Consider the following 22,308-nt stretch of genomic DNA (forward strand, 5'->3'; position numbering starts at 1 on the left):
TCCCAGAAACCAGGGCAGGAGCAGCCACGCTCTCTGCTATATCCCGGGGGGACCAAGCACCCGCACACCAGCACAGCCCGCGGGCAGCTCGGGGCTGAGCGCAGCATGACAATGTTTTACACCCGTTCTCGTGGTTAAAATCACTTTTTCTTGTTTCTTTTTTCTTTTTTTTTTTTTCTTTTTAGTTCTCCTTTGTTTTTTTTTCTAAGAAAAAGCAACCAGAAAATAATTCAGAGTTTATACAAAACATCTTTACATTATTTCTTCCAAAAAAGACTAGTATTTACACAAACAAAACAAAATAAGACCAAAAAAAAAAACCAAAAACAAAAAAAGAAAAAAACCAACCAAACTTCAATGCTTTCAATGAAAAGAACCGAAGGGACACACTCCATTTCAGGACCCAGCAGACCGAGGTGCTCAGCAAAAACCAAGAGTTCAGATTTCACCCTTTCTTCACATATTTACAAGGTTTCTCAGCTGCCCCCAGCAACAGGAATGGAGGTGATGGGGCTGCTGAGCTGCAGCCCGGCTGGGGACAGCCACTGAGCCGGGTAAGAGCCACCGTCACTTTGCTCTTGGCACAACTGTGGCCAGACTCATTCCCTTCTCCTCCAAAACGAACCAAAACTAAATCATCCCCCAAACACCTCCTCCACACCAGCCCCTGCTCGCTCCTGATCCCCCACCGCCACTGCCCACATCAGGAACCACAGGTCACCACGCAGCAGATGGGAAAGGGCAGCAGGGAGGGAAAGGGGGATTTTCTTTAAGACACAATTTGCTGTGATTTCTGAGGGCAGACCCCACTCCAGCAGGGAAAGGGGGGCCCCAGCTGCAGTGGCTCCAGCCCTTCAGCAGCAGCTGAGGGCAGGCAGTGCTGGCTTGGATGCAATGGGGGAGAGGGGCTAAAAGGTGCTACATGGAGGGACCAGGGAGAAGGGCCAGGCAGAGGGGAGCACCCGCTATGGCTCTTCTCTCCCGAGGGCAGTAGCCATTTTAGGGCCCTAGAAGCCATCCTCACCTCTGGATGCTGAGTGCAAGAGGAGAGCAGGGGCAGCCTGCTCTGCTCCAGCCCAACCTCCTGCCTTTAACAGAACAACCACCAACACCACAACACTGCGGGATGCTCCAGTTCCACTGAGGACCGCAGCCAACCCCCCAGCACAGCATCGAGCCGCTGGGTTTCCCATCCACTGCTCTGCCCCTCCTGCCACCCCTGCCCGCTCCTCGTCAAGGCACTTTTGCAGAGCAGCTCTCTCGCTCTATGGGCACTTCCTAACGCGGGTTTTGGGGCCCTGGGGACAGGCAAGGACAAACCAGGCCTCGAGCCACCGCAAGCCCGCTGCCCCGGGAGCAGCACCGCCTGCCCCACGCTCACTCCCTGAGCAAAAGCAGCTACTTCTGAAAGGAAAAGAAAGCAAGGAAGGAGAAGGGGGTGGCCGCCAGCCCCCAAGCTGGACAGGCTGCGGACAGGGGGGTGGCTGTGCACCACCTGCCCCGTGTTGCTCGCCAGCATCAGCCACAGAGCTGGTAGGTCCTCCTGGGAAGATGAAGCTGGGAATGACTCCACCAGAAGAGCCCAAGGCTCAACCCTTCCAGTTCTGGACAAGAGAGGGGCAAGGCAAGGGCAGAGCGAGCAAGGGCTGGTGATGCTCCTGTGTGGGAAGCATGGCAGGCAAGGGCTGGCGCTGCCGGGTCCTGTCCCCAAAGGCAGGTCCCACAGAGAGGCACCGGGTTCCCCTGGTAAACCAGGCTGGGGAGGAGCCATCGGCTCAGCTCCCAGCAAGCGAAGTCTGGGGCTACAGCCACCCGTGTTACACCTCCATGGGGCTTCCAGTGCCAAGCACCAGCCTCCTCCTGGCACTCCCAGCCTCCCCAGCACCAGCTGTGGGTCAGGAATGTCTGTTTTCCAGTTTTCCTTTCCAAGAACAGCCACCCACAGCATCACCAGCTGGGGGACGGGACCAGGGGCTGCAGCTACCCCCTGGCTTCCCGCTGCCCCCCACTTTGCTTCCAGCAGGCTCTGCCCCAGCCCGATGGAAACCCTCATCAAAGGCTTTTCTCTGCAGTCGGACACCCTCAGGGCGTTGGGAAGAGCTGCCAGGCCAAGGCTGCTGCTCCACACGGAACAGGAGGAGCACCCGGACTCTCGCGCACTGAATGCTTGAGACATGGTATAGATATTTTTTTTTTTTCTTTCTTTCTTTTTATAAAGAGACTAAAACAAGAGTCAACAGCTATGAACACAAAAGTTTAAAAGGGCAGCGCTGGGAGCAGTGGGGTCTGCCCCGCGGCCGGTGGGATGGCGTGCTGGAAGGAGGCGACGGCGTGTGCCCGAAGGCGGCGGGCCGGAATCCCGCCCGGAATTCACAAAAATAAAAATGTTACAAAAAAATTAAAATAATTATAATAATAATAATAGTAGTAGTAGTAAATCGGGTTTGCCAGCTTCCTCCCTGCACAGTTGTCTGCATCTTGGCACCTAGGCAAAGCATCCTCCTACTCCCCACACACAGCTGCTCGCTCCTCCTCGGACCGAGGCTCCTCGCCGCGGCCCCGGTGTCGGTCCAGGCTCCGGGACCCGAGCGGCGGCCGATGCGGCGCCAGGCACACGGGCACTTCACATAAGGACGTAGAGGGGTGACGCAGGGAAATCCCAAAGCGAAAAAGGGGAGGTGGAGTCTCTGTGCTTGCCCGCGGTGTCCAAGCGAGCACGGAAAGGCACGGCACCCACCCCTGGCCGGCCGCAGTCCTGGAGAAGAAGAGGAGGATGCTGAAGGCTCACCCTCGAGTCTCGGGATTACAAAAGCTGAGAACTACAAAACTAAATACAAAGGGGAGAATTCAGCGCGCGAGTGTGCGAGCGAGCCATCCGCTCTCCAGCGCCAGACCCTGGCGCTCCCCGCGCCGTGCCGTGGGGTTCATTTCGCTTCCTCCCTTCCTGGCGCCAGACCGCCCGTGGGGAGACCCGGGGGGCAGCTGCCCCCCGCGCTCGGCGCTCCCGTGCTCCTGCATCGGCGGCTTGCCAAGGCTGCTCCTCACACCTTGTAGTAAATGTTGGCTGGGCTCTGGGGAGGCATCTCCTGGACAATGTAGACGGGGTGCCCGTAGTCCCCGCTCACCTTCTCGTAGTGCGGGCAGTAGTTGTTCTCTGTAGTCCGTAAGGGGATGATGATGTCGCTGGGCTCGGAGCCCGCATTCCCGCTGCATTTCGGGCTGGCCAAGGTGCTGAGGGACAAGGCTGTGGCTCGCTGCTGCGTGTGCTTCCGGTGCCGCTTGCGGATCTTGATCAGGAGGACGACAAGGAAGATGATGATGAGGATGAAGATGACGCAGCCAGCACCGATCGCCGCAAAGACAGCCACCTTGGAGCTCAAGAAGCCATCGCTGGGACCTTGGGTCTCCTGGCCGTCCTGGTTGACAGATCCTGTGAGGCAAGAGGAGAAGGTTGTCAGACCCTGGCAGGCAGCCTCCACCCCATCTCTGTGAGGGGGATCTGTGCTCTGTCCACACACAGACTGCATTGGTGGGGTGAGTGGATGAGCGGTACACCAGAACCCCTCTCCACCCCTCAAACACGGCACAACAGCTTCCCCCATCATGCTGCATGGGGAGGGGAGCAGCCCCCTCACCTCCAAGGGGACAGCAGCATCTCCTCACCTTCCCACCCCAGTTAGACCCACTCATCCCTTTCATCTCAGCCTGTAGGTGCTGGGCAGGGCAGGCAGGAGCCCTGGCATCTGCAGAGGAGGGACCACGTGCCCTCTCCACCACCCCAGGGTGCTGCTTCCCCTTTCCATCTCCCAGCCTATGGAGCAGAGTGCTGCTCAGGTCTGGGTGACCACCAGTCCAGAGTCTGGGAGCCTTCACTCTGCAACAGGCCTTGATGCTCTGGTGAAAGTAGGCTCTGATACCTGGAGCCCCATGATATCCAGTTACTGACCCCCTGCCTCCTCCTGACCCCTGGGCCAGGGCAGCCCCAAGCCCCCTGAGGGGAGAGTGTTTGGCTGGCCATACCGGGTGAGAAGAAAAGAGCAACTCTTCCCTACTTCATCTGATTTCACTTTTCTCTCAGCAGGGTCAGGAACTCAGGAAACCACCTTCAAAAGGCTTTCACACCAGCTCAGCTCAAAAACTCAAGGACCTCACCTCCTCCAAGCCCTCTCAGATGTACTGTGAGGAACAGATGGGCAGCAAGGAGGAGGAGGAGAGTGCTGAAACAGCACTTCCCTGAGAAGCAGCTGCCAGGACATACCAGAGCTGGGAAAACAAACCCAAGCTGCTCCGCACCGCAGCCTGGCTGCCCATGCTGTGCCCTGAGTGGTCCCTGGCCAGAAGGTTCAGGGCTGAGGCAAGGAGATGCTGTGAGCCATAGGGATGGCAGAGATGGGCACAATGCTTATGGTAAACCCATTAGGTCCTTGCTCTGGAGCATCTGGCATTCCTGGGATCCACGCTACAAGCCTGGCTCAGAGCTGCCCTGTCGGCAGCAGCTACCTCCAGCCCTGTGGGTGGGCAGAGCCTCCATCCCTCCCCTGTGTGCCCCTGTGAAAGCTCACCCGGCTTGCCGGGCTCCTCCACCGCGGGGACCTTGCTGCGTGGGCTCTGTGTGACGATCTTCACGGTGTTGTCGGACTCCTTGCTCGGCCGACTCGTCGTCAGTTGCTCTGGGATCACTGCGTTTGGATCTGGGGAAAAGAGAGGAAGGGACAGATGAGATTCAACCTGGATGGCAGCAGCTCGCTCCTCATTCCCCAACTGCCCCAGCAATCCCAGCCAGCCACCCCCAGAGGGTGAAGGGAGATAACAGGAGCAATGCAAGATGCTGAGAGCAGCAGAGCAAGGCTGATCTGCTTCAGGGCTCATGGGAAGTAGCTTCCCCACGCTAATCCCCCTCTGACTTTTGTTTTCTGAGCTCCCATGCGTGGGTTGGGGCAAGTTTCTTGCACGGGCAGCAGGAGGAACAGGAAGGGAAGGCAGCCTGCCAAGGCTGCAGCACTGCTGCTTCTGTTTATTATAAGTATTGGCCCCACAGTGAAAACACAATAATGAAAAGCAGCCACCAGGAGCTGTGCATCTGAATCAGGGGCTGAAACAAGCCCGGGGCATCCCAGGGCTGGGAGGCATCCGGCAGCTTGGGATGGAAGGTGTTGGGGAGCTCCCTCCAGGAGAAGAGCACACACCACAGTTCCCTCCATCGGTGGTACCCTTGGTGTCCCACTGCTGCCATCAGCCTGCACTGTCCCCACACTGTGGTGGCCAGCACTAGCGCTGATGCATGCCCAACTGGAACCCCCTTTGGGTCCCCAACAGGTCACATTGACACTGCCTGTGCCACCTCCCCACTGATGTGCTTGCATGGTTCATGGGTCCCATGCTGAGCTAGCTTCCCACCATGACATAAACCATGAGGCAACGCAGAACAACTGCTCCATTTTAATCCCAACACACCAAGCATGTGCAAGCGTTGGCAAAAAAAGAAGAGAAAAGAAAAAAAAGAAAAGAAAAAAAAGAAAAGAAAAGAAAAGAAAAAAGAAAAGAAAAGAAAAGAAAAGAAAAGAAAAGAAAAGAAAAGAAAAGAAAAGAAAAGAAAAGAAAAGAAAAGAAAAGAAGGGAAAAAAGAGCAAAAAATGAAATTCCACTGAATTAACCGGGGAAGCATCCCAGGGACCAGCTGGCCCGGCCTCAGCTTCCCTAGAATCCAGACCCCTACACACAGTTCAGGGGCCAACATTTTGCTGGGCAAAGGCGTTTTGGTGACAGGAGAACTGAGGGTGCATAGGGACTCACCCTGCCCCACTTTCATGACAATCTTCATGGAGCGAGTTTGGCAGACCCCTCCTTCCCGGTTCTCCAGGCCATCCAGCGTCCCGTTGGAAGTGGCTGCAAGAAAAGAGAGGAAGTGTTAGGGCTTCTGGAAGCTGGAAGGACACCGCTGGGCAGGTCCCCTCTGTCCCCTAGCAGGGGTTCGGCATGTTGAGGTTCATCCCTGACCCCTCATTGCGGCCACTTCTTCAGGCCTCAGTCTGGCACCTACAGCGTTTAAAACACCGAGTTCTTGTTTTCTGCACCTTCTGAAGATGTTTGCAGGGATGAGGATGCGATCCCTCCAGCTTCCCCTCGCTGCCACATCCACACAAGCAAACCATTATCCATGCCTGCACCCTCCTCCCCCTTTAATTCCTGGATAATTTCCTTTGCTCCTCGGTGTATAATAGGAACACATGCATATGCACAGTTTAAATTATACATATATAATTACACACTGTGCCTCAGTAAAGAATGTAAACTCAGAGCCCCAATGGGGTTGAGTGGCTCTAATTGCAGGGCAGAAGTCAGTTAAATTCACATTAACTTTCTACTTTAGCCGGCACAGATTTTTTTAAGCCTTTCAGTCCTGTGGGAGCTTAGGGAGCCGCACGTCTCCTGCTGCCACCACGCAGGGAGGGACCTCCACGCATCCACGTGCCCACCAGCCCTCTACCATGGCAGGGACAGCGCAGGGCAGGGGGAACATGGGACAAAATTAACCCAAACCAGAGCATGACAGCATTAAGCACCTCAGGGACAGACTCTGCTAAACACACTCAAAGTGGCTTCTAACCCCCAAAGAGCCCTCAAGTGCCCAGCGGTTGCTGTGCCCAGTGGATGGGTGATGCACTGGGTGTAGGGCACACATCCAGCTCTCCCTGAGACGAGGGGTGGTTCTCAAGACAGCACCTCTGTCCATCACAGCAAACACAAATCATCCCAGTGCTCCACCAAATCCAGGCATGGGGATTCATTCAGCCAGGGAAGCAACAAACCCCGGGAGAGGGATGGTGACGGCACACAGCATGAGTGGAGCTAAGGAAAGGCAGCGCAATGGAGAATCGCGAAGCTACGGGGATAGTTTTACAGAGACAAGGCAATGAAGCAAAGCAGGATTTGGCCAGCACAGCACAGCTCAATGCCAAAACTCAGCCTCAGGGTTTCAGGTTGCCTGCACAGCCCAATTCCTGCCTCCACCCCACAAAAGCTCGGGTTTGGGGAGGGCTGATGGTCAGTGGGGCTGAATCCATCAGATCCCGCTGGCTGTCGGTGAGGAGGTGATGGGCAGAGGCTGAGTTATGGAGCAAGGCCTTTCTTCTGCACTCGCCTTCCCACAGCAAGACCCTTGGGTGCCTTGATGAGGACTCAGTGCTGGGCTACGCCGGAAAGCGAGCCTGGATCACGCCGGGATGCAGCTCAAAGTCCATCAGCTCCGTCCAAACGCCTCTGTGCAATCGAGGCTCTCGTGAGAAACACCAGCAAATGTTTTACTAATCAGAAAGTCACTGGGCCGTTTGCTGAGTTATCACCTCTCCAGCGGCGGGGTTTCGCCTGCCAGCAGCTCCCTGGATGGAGCCGTGCATCCACGCATCTGGGATTCACTGCCGGGCGGTTTGACAGGAGCACTGTCAGCATAAATCCCAACGCAAACGCCTGGGAATGTAGAGGAACGCCCCCCTACAGCTCTTCTTAACCTGAACAGGCTCAAACTCCCCACGTAAACATCTTAGGGAGCTAACTCCAGCAGAAGGCACAGCAGCCCAGTTCTCCCCGGCCAGAGGCGCTGGTCTGGGATAGAAATAAGCCAATACGTCCCAGCTCATGGCCCTGAAGCAGTTCCATTAACAACTTCCCAGCCCCATGCCATGGATTGCTCCATCTTGAATAGACTTCACCCATTCACACTGCAACACAGCGGGGCAGGGAAACCAGAGCAGTCTGTAAAACCAGCCTCTGCGAGACCTCATAAGGTCTTATTTATAATGTCATAACCTAATTATATCAGAATGATCTGCAGAGTAAATATGGATCCAGCGTAGGGAACTATGAGATCCTGCAAAGGTAGAGCAGGCAGCAGTAACGGAAGACAGCATTTCCTCCAAAATAATGTTAAACGGAGATGTTGTACTTGGATACAACAAAAACGTTAAAGATCCAAACAGGATGGAGGAATGGCAGCTGGAGTCACAGGGATAGGCCAGGGGATGCAGCTGAGCAACCTTCCTCCTGTGCCACATGCAGGACGTTGTTCAAGAAGCCTCCTCTTGTTCTGATCACAAGAATGATGACAGGAGAAAGCAGCTTTGAAAGGGAACCACATGAAAAAAATGAAGCAGCTGCTTGAAGGAATACCAAAAGGGGCATGTAAAACAGCAAAACACTTGCAAAACCCATGGCGATAGTCTCCCATGCAGCCGCTTGAAACAAGGACACACGCTACCACACTCTGTACATATCCAAAACAGGCCAAAGCAAAACAAGATGCTCCACACAGCTGGCTGGGCTTCCAAAAGTCATAATCCCATCCAAATGGCCAAAAGAGTGCAGCTTCTGGCAGGTTTTATACAACCACTCAGGACAGACTGATGTGTTGCTGAGCCAGGGGTCCAGAGGCGAGGAGCAGGGGGCTGCAGCCAGGAGTCCCTGCTGACCCATGGGCACTGCGAGGCTCGGATTTGGAGAGCTGATCCTCCCACTCCATTTCTTGCTTTCACAGCATTAGATCTACCAGCAGAAGGCCACCGGATCAGGCCTGCACCGCTCCAGCAGAGACGTGTGATCCAGGAGGCACGTGGTGAGCAGCGAGACGAAGCCCAAGGCATCTGTGACAGTCACTGCTGTGCTCACGAGGGCAGAGCCATCACCGATCCTCAATGGCTGACGAAATTCAGCACCAATAAATGCATAGTAACATAAAGGAGGAAAAGGTAAATCCACAGGCACACAGCAGCTGCAGGGAGAGGCGAGAAGCAGCCCTGAGCCTGGGGAGAGGTGGCTGCAGGGCGGCAGCACGAGGCAGAGCTATGAAATGATGAATGAAGACAGGCAGGGAGCTGGGGACACCCAGGGGACTAGGGAATGGCAGGTCTCAAACGACAGCCGTGATCTCCACACGCCACAATTACAATGTGCAGCTCCATCACATCAACAAGGCTTGATCCAGGCAGCCCCCAGCAACATGGAATGTATGGGAGCATTTTCCTGCCCTCCTCTCCATTTTGGACTTACAGTTTGACTGTAGGACCAAGAGAGCAAAAGCAGCCTCTGGACAAATGACTTCTACTCAGGCTTAAAAGAAAAGGCAGCTCCGAGTCCTGAGAGCTATTAGATGCCTTTGCCTTAATGAAGCATTAAGCCTCAGGCTGCTGAGTGATGAGGATTTAACACTGATACCATTAACCATGTAATTGCTTGTCAATTTAGAAGAGATGCTCCGCCTGCATGGAAGCACCGGCAGGACATCCACTTGCTGGCACAACTCAACCCAGTCCCCAGGCAGAAGACCAACAAAACTCCACACCCCAGCGCAGTGACACAGCCCAGCCAGATGGGATGATGCCTCCGTGGGGAGGAGAGCCCCAACAACCCCATCTTTCCTTCCCCAGCAGCAAGCAGAGCCACGTGCTGTCCTCGGCGCATCGCACTCTGCCTCCCTACCGCTAGTACTCAGACTGTTACCGCAGTTTTTCTTCCTTCCCTAAAATATTTCAAATGAGAACTTGGGTTTTGGCAGATGGGAGGCTCTGGAAGTAATACCTGGCAGCAGATGAAGGCAAGGGTCTCTTAAATGGTCAGCTTTGGACAGAGCAAGATGTTTGGTTTCTCTTCTGGATTCCCTCTAGCAGGACTCCGCTATGATTTGGGCCCCAAAGCACAATTAATGTGCTGAGACTGTAGCGAATCCAAGTCTCTTTCCTTTTATTACTCTTAATTACTCTTCCATCTGTGCACCTCAGCCCTGCTCCAGACCCAGCCAGGCGCTGCATGGACGCAGCCCGAGTGCCTGCCTGCGATCTCCCCTTCACCCCCAGACCTGTCCCAGATTCATATTTCCATCACACAGCTCTAGGCACAGGCAGCAGCACCCCACTAGTACCCACCACCATTGCCTGAGCGGGCTCCGGGGTGCCACAGCCTGACCCCGATCCCGCTGGACCAGACAGGGTGGTGGGAAGGCACAGGCTGACCCTGCTGAGGTGCAGAGCAGCCTCAGGTAAGCCACAGCACAGCCATGATACCCACACCAGGCTGGCAGCTCCTCCTGGCACACCTAAAAACCCTACGAGTGGCCCTGAAGACGTGCCTTGCACCTCCAGTGTGCTCGGACACCACCGGCAGATCCCTGCATGAACCCAGGAGCAGACTCTATTTAAAATAAAATCCTAGCTCATACCACCTCTCCCCTCTTCAAAGGCTTTCAAGTTGTTTAAAGCACCCTCAGTACCAAGGCGTGGGTGATGCACTGGTAGGGGTGATGCACCAGTGCCCAGCTCCATCACAGGCACCAGGCTCCCTCATTCCCCCATCCCAGCCAGGGCTGGCACCACAGGGACCCACAGAGCCGCTGCCAGGTCACCGAGCAGAGGCTCCCGCCTGCTCCACTGCACACAAATGCCCTGCACCTTGGTCACAGCCCCTTCTCCTCCTCCTCTCTGTCTGAGCGGGGAGGCAGCAGGGGCACGCAGCCGCCGCTCACAGCATCACCGTTATTATTAATATTACTATGATTTCCTCGCTGGGCCCCACAGCAGGGAGCGAGCCCACGTCCCCCCACCGCACACATCATCCCAAGCCCTTCCCATTAGCTCCAGCACATTCGCTGGGTCGGCTGCCAGAGCAAGGGCAGGGGCTGTGCAGGGGGAGCCGAGCCCCACGCTGTCACGCTGCCAGCGGGGCCGGCAGCAGCCTTCCAGCCCAGAGGCAGCTGCACTGGGAAGGGGCCCTGAAGCCCCAGAAATGTGTGTGCAAGCCAGGCAGCCCCGTCCCGTCCCTGCTCGGCTGCAGGAGGTGCAAGGCTTGGGTTTCACACACCCTCCTGGCAGCTCGAGAGCTGCTCCAGCCTCCCAGCCTGCTATAGAAGAAGGACTGAGCAGCCTGATTCCCCACCAACCCTGGATGCTCTGGGGTGCTCCCTCCCCAGTGTTGCAGGACACTGGCGGGCCCCATACCACAGTGCCCATCGGGACTTCTCTGCCCCCCACACCTAGGTAGAGCCCATCACTGCAAACCAGCCTGCACAGCCCTGGGGTCCTTCTCCTCACCATCCCCAGTGGGCACCAGGAGATGACCCCGCAGGCAGGGATCTCCAGCCTGCCCACCTGGCAGCTGCCAGCATCACCTACTCCCCATGACCCACAAAAAACCCCTTTTGGCCGGACAACAGTCTGCTCCAGGCTGCTCCATCCGCAGCAACGGCCGCTGCAAAGGAGTGAGAAACACACAGAGATGCTCGGTGCCCTAAGACCCAAACCTGAGTTTCACAAGCAACACCCTTCCTGTTCGATATCCACATCCTCCTCCTTACTCCTCGGGGTTTACGGTCTCAGGGTCCCACAAACACACACAGCTCAGAAAAACAGGGGCGATTTCTAGGAAAGAGCCTGTCCCAGGCTGCCGGAGTTGGGGTTTCGAAGCACTGAACGGCGAAATCTCCTCATGAACCAGCAACCTGTTTCAGGTTTCCCCTGCCTGCAGCACAGCCCCATGCAGCACAGCACCGCAGGTCGCTGGAGAAGCGGCAGTGGGACCCACACCAGCATGCACTGGGTGATGCCGTGAAGCCTCCCAAAGCCACCGCTTCACATGCAAAGCCACGTATGGGCACAGAGTTTGCCGCCACAGCAACCTCCAGCTTGTGGTTTGGTTTTGCTGACAGCCTCAGCCTCCCAGAACAGGGAGCTACGAGCAGAGCTGGGTCGCAGGGCTCACCCAGCCCCACAGCAAAGCAGTGCATTTCCAGTCCAACTCCCATGGGCACAACTGTACCGGCCCATCTGACAGCGTGCACCCATAAGGAGCAGAGCACAGAGCTAGAGGGGCACATGGCTATCCCACTTTCTAGCTGACACAACAGTCCCATTTATGACTGTGGTGTTTGCCAGGGATTTCACCCTCCAAAGTGCCACATCCTCCTGGGAAGCCCTGGAGCACCCAAGTGCAGTTGGAGGGGTGTGGGATGTGAACATCCACCAGCATCATGTGCCCAGCTCGGAACTGCCTGTCTAAATAGATTTTATATATAAACCCACATGACTCTCCCTGCACTGCGGAGGGAAATGCCAGCCTCCATGCCACAACTTGGACTGAGTCCTTCCATCAAGGGAAGCAAGTATGGCCAAGCACTGGTGGGTCTCCAAGCAAGGCATGAGGAAACAACCTAACGGTGCTGATTCAGGCAGAATTTGTTATAGTTATTATTTAGAGTTGTTGCAAAACCCTATGAATTTTTGCCACCAAAGGGAGAGCCTGGCGTGCTGCTCCCTCCAGCCAAGGCACAGCGGCTTCAACTCTGTCCTCCCCAAGGACACAGTAAGCAGGGGACAGTCGGGGTGACAGATCACTCACTGCATGCCCTGGGTAACCCAGATATCCCAGACATGCTTCTTGCTCCAGCAAACACACCACAAAGTGAAAAGCACCAGGTTCTAACACACTTCTGGAAATAGGAATGGAAGTCTGGTTGGGATGGAGTTCACCTCCGCCTGGCCAGGGTCAGCACCCCACAAAGATAAATAGAAATGTTAAGTCAGTCCCATCCCTTATGAAGAGCAGCATTCCCAAAGTGCAGGACCAGCAGCACCAGGCAGGTTAAGGGGCTACAAAGGGAGGACATAACACACTGACACTCATCCTCCTCATGTGCTACAGCAACGCTGCCAGCCCTAAGTGCTGGTCTGGGACTGTCTCAGGTACCTTCCAGGAGCAAAGGGAGAAGTACTGCATAGAAGACAACACTAACACAAGTAATGCTTAAGTGAAAACCTAATTTCCCATTGAAACAGCTTTCTGATGGAAAGATTATAACCAACCTTAATTAGCATCATAATTAAGAGTCAGGGCTACATTGCAGGTAACATCATCAAGGCTAGAAAGCACTTCTTGGTTGCAAGACCACTGCTTGCTTACTTGCTTCTAAGCCCTTTTGTACCAATGCTGCCAAGACATGCACGTGGACAAGCCATGCAAGCTCCCAGCATCCCCATCCCTTGCCAGGGAGCAGTCACAGCCGGATACTGGGACACTAAATAAAGCCTCTTGTCTTCAGGACTATCCATCCCCTTCCAAAAGCAGAGAGCGTCAGTAGAAGAGAAAGTTTATTTGCACAATCTCTGCGGTAGCCCCAAGCAACTGGTTACAGGTCAGGAAGAAAGTGCCATGTAATTCTCCACCTGATGCTCTGCCAGAGTCATTTGTGGGCCCTGTTGGGAGCAGGAGAGGAGGAAAGTACTCATTGCATTTTAACAGGGTGTAAATCTCTTCAGTCAGGTAGCAAAACATCTATGACTGACTGAGAAATCTGTTGTGAAGGGGATGGAGACGGATGCACAGGGGATAGTGCCACCCCCCCCACTGCCCCAATGGAACAAGCCCAGAGGAAAATCCAAGTTGTAAGAGACAGCAGAAGCTGATTCATGTGCAAATCTTCTGGAAGTTCAAGCTGCCTGGGAGAGCGTGGGGAGCCAAGGAGGTGCAGGGCAGCAGGGAGGGACAGGAGCTCCGGGTGTGCTGTGGGGCAGCTGGGAAGAAACCCCACTGCAATTAAAGGTAAACTTTGCATAAACATCAGGAATCTGCTGGCAGCGGGGAAGTTCACACTGGTGCGGAGTTGCAAATAACCCCATGGCTGGGACAGGAGTTAGCCCAGGCACTGCTTCCATGGTGGATGCAGCTGCTGCTGCTGTGCACTCACCGGCACTGCACCCAGCTCAGAGCAGGACAGCCCTCAGGTCACGGCACCTCATCCCATGGCAGCTGGAGCAGGAGCTCACACCACCTCCGCACAGCAGTGCCCACAGCTCCCCAGGAAGCAGCACAGCAGCACCCGCGCTGCCCCAGCAAGAGGCCACAGGCTGCAGAGCCAACACATTGCCCTTGGGTCCCAGGAGGACCTCAGGAAGTGGCTCCAGCCCTCTTCTCCAGGACACTAGCAAACGGACCTAACTGTCTCCAGCAATCACGTCATAGGATCCGGACATTTCCAGTATAAGCTAAATAAGCCCGACTATTCAGACACGGAGTCGTCCCCTCATGCAGTAAAGGATGAGGAAGGGCCCCCTCTCTGCCCAAGTTAGGGCTGACCCCACTGCAGAGGGTTGAGCAGCCACCCCCAGGCTCTGCTGTTCCCCACCAGCCTCCACAGCCAGCTCGCAATTAGCTCTGTTAACACTAACTCCGAGCTGCCAGGCAGGATCAAAGAGCACAGTCATTACACAGCAGCAGCAGAAAAACCATCAGTCCTAGGGCAAAGACATCTCAAATGGCAAATAAAACCCATTCTCCCCAGAAAGGCAAGTTTTTTAAAGGTGCCACACACAACCTGGGCAGCCCTCCCCAGCACAGCCAGCCTGGTCAAGAGGCATCCAACACACAGATCATTAGAAAATAGAGATGGAAAAAGTCTGCACATCACAACTCATTAATGCCAAACCTGCTCGCACCCTGTACATCTCAACAGTCCAAGCGTGGCTGCTTTCTGCAGCCCCCAGAGTGCTCTTGATCTGACAGCCAGCACCCATCGTTGTGCACCCCAGGCTATCAGCAGCCCAGCTTGCAGCTGAAGCTACAACACACCAGGTCAGAGCTGCGGTGGTGCCTGCATGCCTCTTCCCAGGGCTTTAGCATCACGAAAATTACATAGGTACAGGAGCAGTGGAATGCAATGGGGATCTCAGGGAAAAAGCCTGGGGAAAGGATCTAGACGAAGAATGAGTTATTAGAAAATGTATGCCAAGGAAGTAGTTGCCTGAACATATCTGCTGCACAGCCCTTCCAGGAGCTCCTGTATGCTGGGATGTTTTTCAAGTCTTTGTCAAGCTGAAGGGTTCTTCTGCTTTTGAAGACTCTTCCTGGAAGTTTAGTCCAAAAGGAGCCAAGTTTTAATCTCTTCCAGTGTTATGGAGGTGAGCATCACCAAAGAGCAGGGTCCACCACAGTCCATGCACCTGCAGCTGCAAGAGATTCCCTGGGGTCCCCGTGCCCCCCTGCTACAGACATGCTGGAGGGAGCAGAGGCTGGGAGGAAGAAGATGAGGGCAGAGGCATGGCCAAGGCATGCAGCACACCGGAGGGACTGCTTTAGTGTCTGCCCTCCTCTGCAGCTGCAAAGGGAGCACCTTTCTGGGGAGACAGGCAGAGTCACACTGTCCCAGCAACATGGGGGGGCACAGCAGGATCAGGCAGGCACGGTGCCAGCTGGATGTCACCCCCTTGCTGCCCTTGTCCACCTCGCATGGCACCTCTTCATAGCACCTCGGTTTTCAGAAGCATAGTGGAATTAAACACGTTTTACTTTCTTCTAACGGGTCATGTCAGTGTTGAAGAGATGCTCTTGGAAACCCTATCTCCTGGGGAAGAGCATCTCCAGTTGCAGGCAGCCCAAAGGCCCAGGCAGACACAACCTGGTGCCCGGCACCCTGCGGTGGGGAGAGCCCTTGGCCTTGCAAGAGCTGCAGGCAGGGGTCAGGCTACCCAGCAGCCAGAGAGTTAAGCGGGCACCGGGACCCCAGCCAGGGTCTTTGTTGCAGGCAGGGCCCCCCTCTCCCCAGCCCAGGAGCAGATCAAAGCACTGGGTATTTACCTCCTGGCTGGGTGCAGGACACCGGCCCTTTCTGCTAGAGCTTTTCATCCCTATTAGGGCCGTGAAAGGCTGAGCTATGAGATCAGCTGCCAGGGGCTGTCCGGGGACAGCGCTGAGCTGCAAAGGTCAGGAGGGAGGAGGAGAAGAGAAAAGAGGCAGAGGCTTAAGGGACAGGGCTCAACAAAATCGCATTTACTGTGGTCACGGTCTTCAGACAAGCCTCCAAGACAAGGAACCGCGTGTTGTCTAAGGGCCATTATTTGGGTTTGACATGTCCAGTGCCTGGGCTTTGAAGTTGGGAGTGGGACACCATTAGAGACCCATTTGTCTCTGGCACAAGCCCTTTGGCTCCCACGCAGCATTTCCTGCAGGAAGAGGGTCTCATCTACCCTCTGCCACCAGCTCCCAGTGGGATAGAGATGGAAGAGGAAAGCCAGTCCCCAAAAACCAGACAGTTATGGCACCAGGATGGCTTTGCTTTGCCCAGGCTTTCTCTGTTGCCTTAGGTATGTCGCAAGCTGGTGGGGCAAGGATGCACTGCATCTGCAGAGCACCAGCCCATTTGGGTGAAGAATGAGGAAGCCGGTTAATTGGGTTTTTATCAGCAGAAGTTCATAGCTCTCATCACGGCATCAAACGGCACTTTTGCTTTCAACTCATCTTCACCAAACAAGTTGTGGGACGGAAGATGAGGAGCACATGAAAGTGGCCACATTCAAATGCAATCAGCAAAGAAAGCCAGCAAAGAGCTGGCGGGCTGACAAACTGCCCCGGGGGGCTGCACCCGGCCCCCCCCCCCGGCACGGCACCCATCCACAGCACTACGCCGGGACACAAGGAACCAGGGAGAAAGTTATTAAATACCAAGGGCTGCAGAAAGAGCTCAAGCGGCTGCGCAGACACTCTCACACATGCTGGCATGGGCTAGAGGCTTCCCAAACCAACAGCAGCTATTCCGGAAGCTGGAGGAGTACAGCCAGAAAAGCAAGTATGGCAACGTGTCCTGAAAACAAGGAGGAAGGATTATTCTGGCTGTTGGCAGTACATAGGTGACCCCTTCTCCATGATGAAGTGCAAGCTATAGAAAAATGCTGATGTAGGAAAGGCCCAGGGACGAAGCACACATCCAATGGTTTACAACAGATAATTCTTGCCAGGTTAAGTCTAATTGCATCTAAAAACAGAAATGCAAGACAAGGGGTTTAAAGAAACACTCAGGATAATATATCTGGTCTCACTGAATCCTGCTGCCAAAAAGCGCTAGATTGGATTACTAACATTATTACATCAAAAATGGATTGAAGGGCTTAAAGACTAACAATAAACAGCAAATGTATCAGATTTATGGGGCAAACATCTACCGGAGCCTTGCTTTTACTTCAACATTTTCATCGAACAAGGTCTGCTTGCCTTAAAGAGGCCCCCAAGAGAATCCTATGGCTGTGCCCAAGCACTCGGCAGAGGGATGGGCAAGAGAAAACACCCTGGAAAAATACAACAGCACCGGCTGGCCAAGGTGCTGCCCATCACATCTGCAAACAGCTGCCTGGAGAGCACCCAACGGCTCTGCTTGGAGGTCTTTGCTCGGAGCTCTTTGCTCTCCCACACCCCATCCACCACAGAAAGGGCTGCCCGGACCACCCCCAAACACCAAATGGAGAATGAATTGGAGAACCATGTCCAAGGATGAAGCCAGTGCTCAGCTGAAAAACACGTCACTCCAGTAGCTCCCTGCCTGTGGCACTGGCAGCAGGCACAGCACATGGGGCCACATCCAGAGCTCCTGCGTGGCAATGCTGGGGAGCTGCACCGGGAGCTCCTCCTCACACCGCCCAGCTGCCAGGACACCAGGATTAATGCATCTCTATCTAGGCACCTCATTACCAGAGATAGGAAAACTGGAGCAAGTTCAAAGAGTAGCAGCAAATGCAATTAAGAGCTGGAGTGAATTAGGAGGGGAGGTGGAAAGAGCCAAACCTGCATGGCTGGCTAAGCCGTGGTGGGGCTGGAGTCACCCATGAGCATCCCAGGAGTGCAGACACCAGGGAGGGGGGGGGAAAGCCTACTTGAGTGGGACACAGACAGCCAAGGAAGCAGGGAAAATCATCTAAATGGGTAAAAACCAAGGCTGAGGACAAATATCAGCATGGTCAGGCTCTCAAACCTGGGGTAGAGGACCTGCAGGCACAAAGCAGGACCCCCACCCACATCTAGAACAGCACTGTCACAAAATAGCCATCAGTTTCCACCTTACTGTAACTCCTGCTAGCCCCAAATACAAGCGGATGGACCATTGGTAAGCACTCAGACACATTCTTCCCTCCCATTTCAGCCATTCCCTAGCATTCAGCTTCTCTGTCAGCTCTGCAAGGATGAAGGGAGGAATAGCCACACATCTGCTAATGAGCCAGAAGCACCTGCGGCCTCCATGAGGATGGTATGAATGACCCACACCCTGCTGCCAGCCCAAGGGAATAGCAGCACCAATCGCATCTGCACTGAGGTCTGCAAGTACAAGCTACCCTGGAGTCCCCGTCGACCTTTCCAGCAGCCTTGCCCATTGTGCTTGGCCAAGGAACCCCGAAAAAGGACTTCCTTTTGGGGCAAAAAGCAAGAATTAATTCCTGATGGACTGCACTTTACCACCTCCCACAGTACAGCCACCGCTGCATGCTTCCGTCCATGGTGTACAGTGGTTCTGTAGGGAGGAGTCAGGAGACCCCTACCAGGCACCAAAGGCAGGCAGGGAGGCGGCCATAGGAGCCCAAGGGCAGCAGAAACCAAGAGCTGCCCTGAATCCATGGAGCAAAACACCTAATTCCCAAATTCCCAGCTTCTCCATGGGCCGAGGGCCCTGATGCCCCATGTCCTGCTGGAGCCTCACGTCCTCCCACCAAGCAAGCCTCCGTCTCCAGCACAGACCTGCAGCAGGAGCTGCCACATCTTGTTCTTTATGAAGCAGCTTAGGAAGAAGCATCACCTTCCCCTGCCCAGCCCCAAGGAAAAAGATGCTTTTAAGTGGCAGAGGGGCTCAGCACGAGGCTGCGGAGAGGATGGGGAGAGGTTACGTTTGCTTTCAAAAGCCTTTTTCATTGCTAAGCCAAAGGCTGGGGCCATGTCCCTCTGTGATAAAAGTGGCCTTAAACAAGGCTTGGCATATCCAAGGCGGGAGCAAGGAGCAGCTCTGAATGGGGAGGGACCCCGGGAAGCCCCTGGCTCCAGCAGGGAGGTTTTCCTTGCTTGGGGAAAGCAGGGGCCAAGCAGCACACGTCCCGCTGCTGCCCTGCTCCCCTCCGCTGCAGCATCGCTTCCCCAGCTTAGGGCTGCCGGCAAATGAAAAGGAAGAAAAAACCCTTTTGTGCGTCAAGGCAAAGCTTGGGGAAAGGAAGGGGAAGGTGGGGGGGGGGGGGGGGAATGGGAAAAAAAAGAAAAAAAGGGGAAAAAAAAAACCCAAAAAAGACAACACGTGGGTGGTCTGCTCAGGAGACTTTTGACTTTGTTTTTTTGGCTATTTTCTTTCTCGGCAGAAAGAGCTCCTGGGGCTGCTCGGCAGAGGGGTACGGCCAGATCAGAGGAGCATCCTCAGCCCACCCAGGGGCCAAAGTTCAGCTGGCAGCAGCCACTCGCTCCCAGCGCCGAGGGGGCTCGCATCAAAGCACAGAGGAGTCAAGAGAAATTAAAGTCAGAAACGGTCCAAGGAGGGGGCAGAGGGCACTGCCGGCTCCGCGAGGAGAGAGGGGCACCCCACAGGGATGCTCTGTGCACCCCTCTCGCTGCATCCCTGTTCCGGCCCTATACAGGCTCTGAGATGCTGCAACTGGAGAGTAGGAAACAAGAGGATAAATAGGATTTTATGGTAGTCTCTTGGGAGTTCTCCCTGCCTTGGGAAGAAAGCAGGATTCTATTACAAATAGAGGGAAGACTTCTAGATATGGGAGAAGATTCCCGTCACTGGTAGCAGAATCATGTAAAAAAAGGTTGGGCAAAAACGCAATGAGATTAAAAGCTTTGGCAAAACCTCTGCTGGCAAGGCTGGCACGGTGCAGCTTGCAAAATCCCAGCTGAGCATCCCGTCGGAGCTGCAGCAAGCCGGAGCAATAGTGACCCAGGTGTGCTGGCAGCGTTGGAGGGGAGCTGGCACCGGCTCAAAGCCATGGGGGCCCTTGGGGAGCTGCGTTTGTACTCGGCAGCACGCCGTCGGCCGCTTGTGAAAATGCCACCGAAAGCTACGGGAGGTTGATTTAACTTAAGCAAGAGCTTTCGTGTGAAATGCAAAGCAGCTCCTTAAAACTTGTGCAATTCAGAACCTGGTAAAACCCTTTGCCTGCACTTTCCTGACAGACTTGCATTGCAAGGCGAGGGACCCCACGTTCCTCCTCCCCGGTGCTTCGTTAGGCTCCTGAGCTTGTTCTGGGGAATGTATTTGACTACGGGGGCTCTTTGCAGCCATTGGGTCTCATGGGATCTACCAAAGGGGCGTGAGGTGGGACCCTGTTTTCAGCCCTCATTAGCACAATGACCACGGCACTGCTTGAACTTGACCCCCAAGCATGGAGAAGCTGCTGACCAAGTGCTTGAAGACGTTTGCCTGACACACAAAAGGCAGATTCATGGCTGTGCTTTTAGCCCCTCTCCCCACTCTCTGCCCACCGCAGGGAAAGCCTGCCCTTGCATCAAGCCTTGCCTCAGCTGAGGGACAGCAGAAGGGCTGACCTTTTGGGGTCTCAGAGCCATCAGGCTGGTGCCAGCCATGGTTACTCATGCTACAGGAGATGAGAGTCTGCTGGGGAGCTGTGCTGGGGCTTTTGGCATCCCCAGCCCATCCCCAGGGCGCCTGGGCTTGCAGCCAGGGTTCCCTGCATCCCCAAAGCGGGTGACTCCACCTGTGACCCTGAGTGACACCGGGCAGATGGCCCCAAATCCGGACAGTGAAAGTGACCAAGCAATGGCAGCTCTTGGGAGAGACTGGCCCTGCCAAGGGGTGACTCAACCCAGTGCAGCCAGCGGTCTCTGCCGGCACCATGGCCACGCAGAGCAGGCTGAGCCGGTTCTTGCGCCAGGTCCTCACCCTTCCTACAGCCACGCGGTGCTCAGAGCCCCTTCGTCACCACCCTGTGCTCAGCCCTGCATTGGGTAGCACTAAGCAAAATTCACCACCAAGGGTCGGCTCAACACTGCCCTGCCACTTTCAGTGCAGCAGGTATACCCAAAACTACAGGTAGCCCCAGGGAGGGCTTGCTGGGGAAATCCAGGCTGGCAGCATCACCGTGTCACCACACTATGGAGAGAACCTACTGCCCCAGCTGCCTGCTAACACCCTCACCACCCCCTCTGAGAGCAGGGATTTCAGGCTAAAAATACACTGTTTACTGACTGAGAAGCATCAGCTCCCATGGCTCAGTGCTCGCTTCCCATGCGGGCTGTGACCTCTGCACTGGGCTGCTCACCGGTGAGCCTGCGGCATGTGATAGCGAGGGCAGCGATGAGCCACCGTGCCCTTTGCAGGCTGCTGTACAGCAGGTTCACAGGGGTAACAGTGAGCTTGAGGAGAAGACAAACAGGGAAAAGTGAGGCCAGTGCTGCCAGACTGGGGGCCAAGGCATGGCCAAGCTGCGCAGAGTCCACACCAGAGCCAGCACAGGCAGATACATTCCCCCGCACTCATGGACCATGGTCTCCAAGAAAATTCAGCCCTTCTCTCACCCCTCCATAAAGATGTGTTGCATCAAGAAACAAGAGGATGACGCCAGGATGCAGAATTTTACGGCCACTTAGACCACAGCAAGCATTGGGTGTCACTGGCAGCTTCCCAGTTGCCGGGCTGCTCTCAGAGCCAGCACCAGTGAGGAAGACGGGCATCTCCTTGCTCATCATTTCTCCTGATCACAAGTGCAGCACCAGGAGCTCCCCAGCCCCAAGGCAAAGCCCTATAAGAAATGCCCTGCAACACCTCCAGCAAAGACGACAACAGGCTCCGGGTTTGACGGTGCTCCAGACACACACTGCCCCTCCTTGCCAGGACGGACCTGGCAGGGGGACACGGTCATGGCTGCGGGCACGGCCAGGGACACAGCAGAGCAGCCAGATACAGGCCGATGACCCGTTCTGTTCGGCCAGTGACACATTCCAACCCCTTCTCCCATCCAGCTGGAAATATTTTCCATACGTGTCAGCTCTTTGCACCAGCCAAGTCGCGAACAAGCGCCTGGCGACACTCTCCAGACCCCTGCAGCCCCCCCGAGCCAGGGTCGGCGGCGAGGAAGAGGAGAGCGACTCACATGTGATGAAGTAATCCTGCTGCCGCTTGAATTCCAGGCCCATGTAGTTGGGGCTGAACTCCTGAAACTTGATAGTGAAGCGGATCTCCTGCTCCGGCCGGTTGCACGTCACCAGCACGTTGGGGTCCATGACAGTGCTGCAGGCATCTGCCTGGTCCTTCTTCACCAGGTACAACTTGTAGTACTCGTAAGGCTTGGACGGCTCCGCCTTGGGGCAGATAATATCCAGTTTATCCCCAATCTCCGGGTAGATGACCAGCCCCTTCCCAGTCATGAACCTGGAAGAGAGGAGGACAAGAGGTTAGACACATGCTCTAGCACAGGTCACAGTGGTCACACCAGCCCATTCCACCCCATGCACAGCCCTGCTTTCGTACCATTTATTTCACGCTTAAACTCTGCTGTTTTCTCTCTGCAAAAT

At 55.2% G+C, this 22,308-nt stretch overlaps 1 protein-coding gene across 1 annotated transcript in view; it reads right to left on the reverse strand.

Moving 5' to 3' along the window:
* Positions 1 to 1,562: 1,562 nt before the first annotated feature.
* The window catches only part of EFNB1 (ephrin B1), a 50,475-nt gene continuing 29,729 nt past the window's right edge, over positions 1,563 to 22,308 (reverse strand). Inside the window, exons 2-5 of the mRNA XM_080625152.1 lie at positions 21,888 to 22,165; positions 5,794 to 5,886; positions 4,563 to 4,691; positions 1,563 to 3,430 (exon numbers count right to left, since the gene is read on the reverse strand). Of these exons, the coding sequence (XP_080481278.1) occupies positions 3,042 to 3,430; positions 4,563 to 4,691; positions 5,794 to 5,886; positions 21,888 to 22,165 (889 nt within the window). The 3' untranslated portion in view covers positions 1,563 to 3,041. The remainder of the gene's footprint in view (positions 3,431 to 4,562; positions 4,692 to 5,793; positions 5,887 to 21,887; positions 22,166 to 22,308) is intronic.

The sequence above is a fragment of the Psittacula echo genome (assembly GCF_963264785.1).
Source record: "Psittacula echo genome assembly, chromosome: 8".
Lineage (NCBI taxonomy): Eukaryota > Metazoa > Chordata > Aves > Psittaciformes > Psittacidae > Psittacula > Psittacula echo.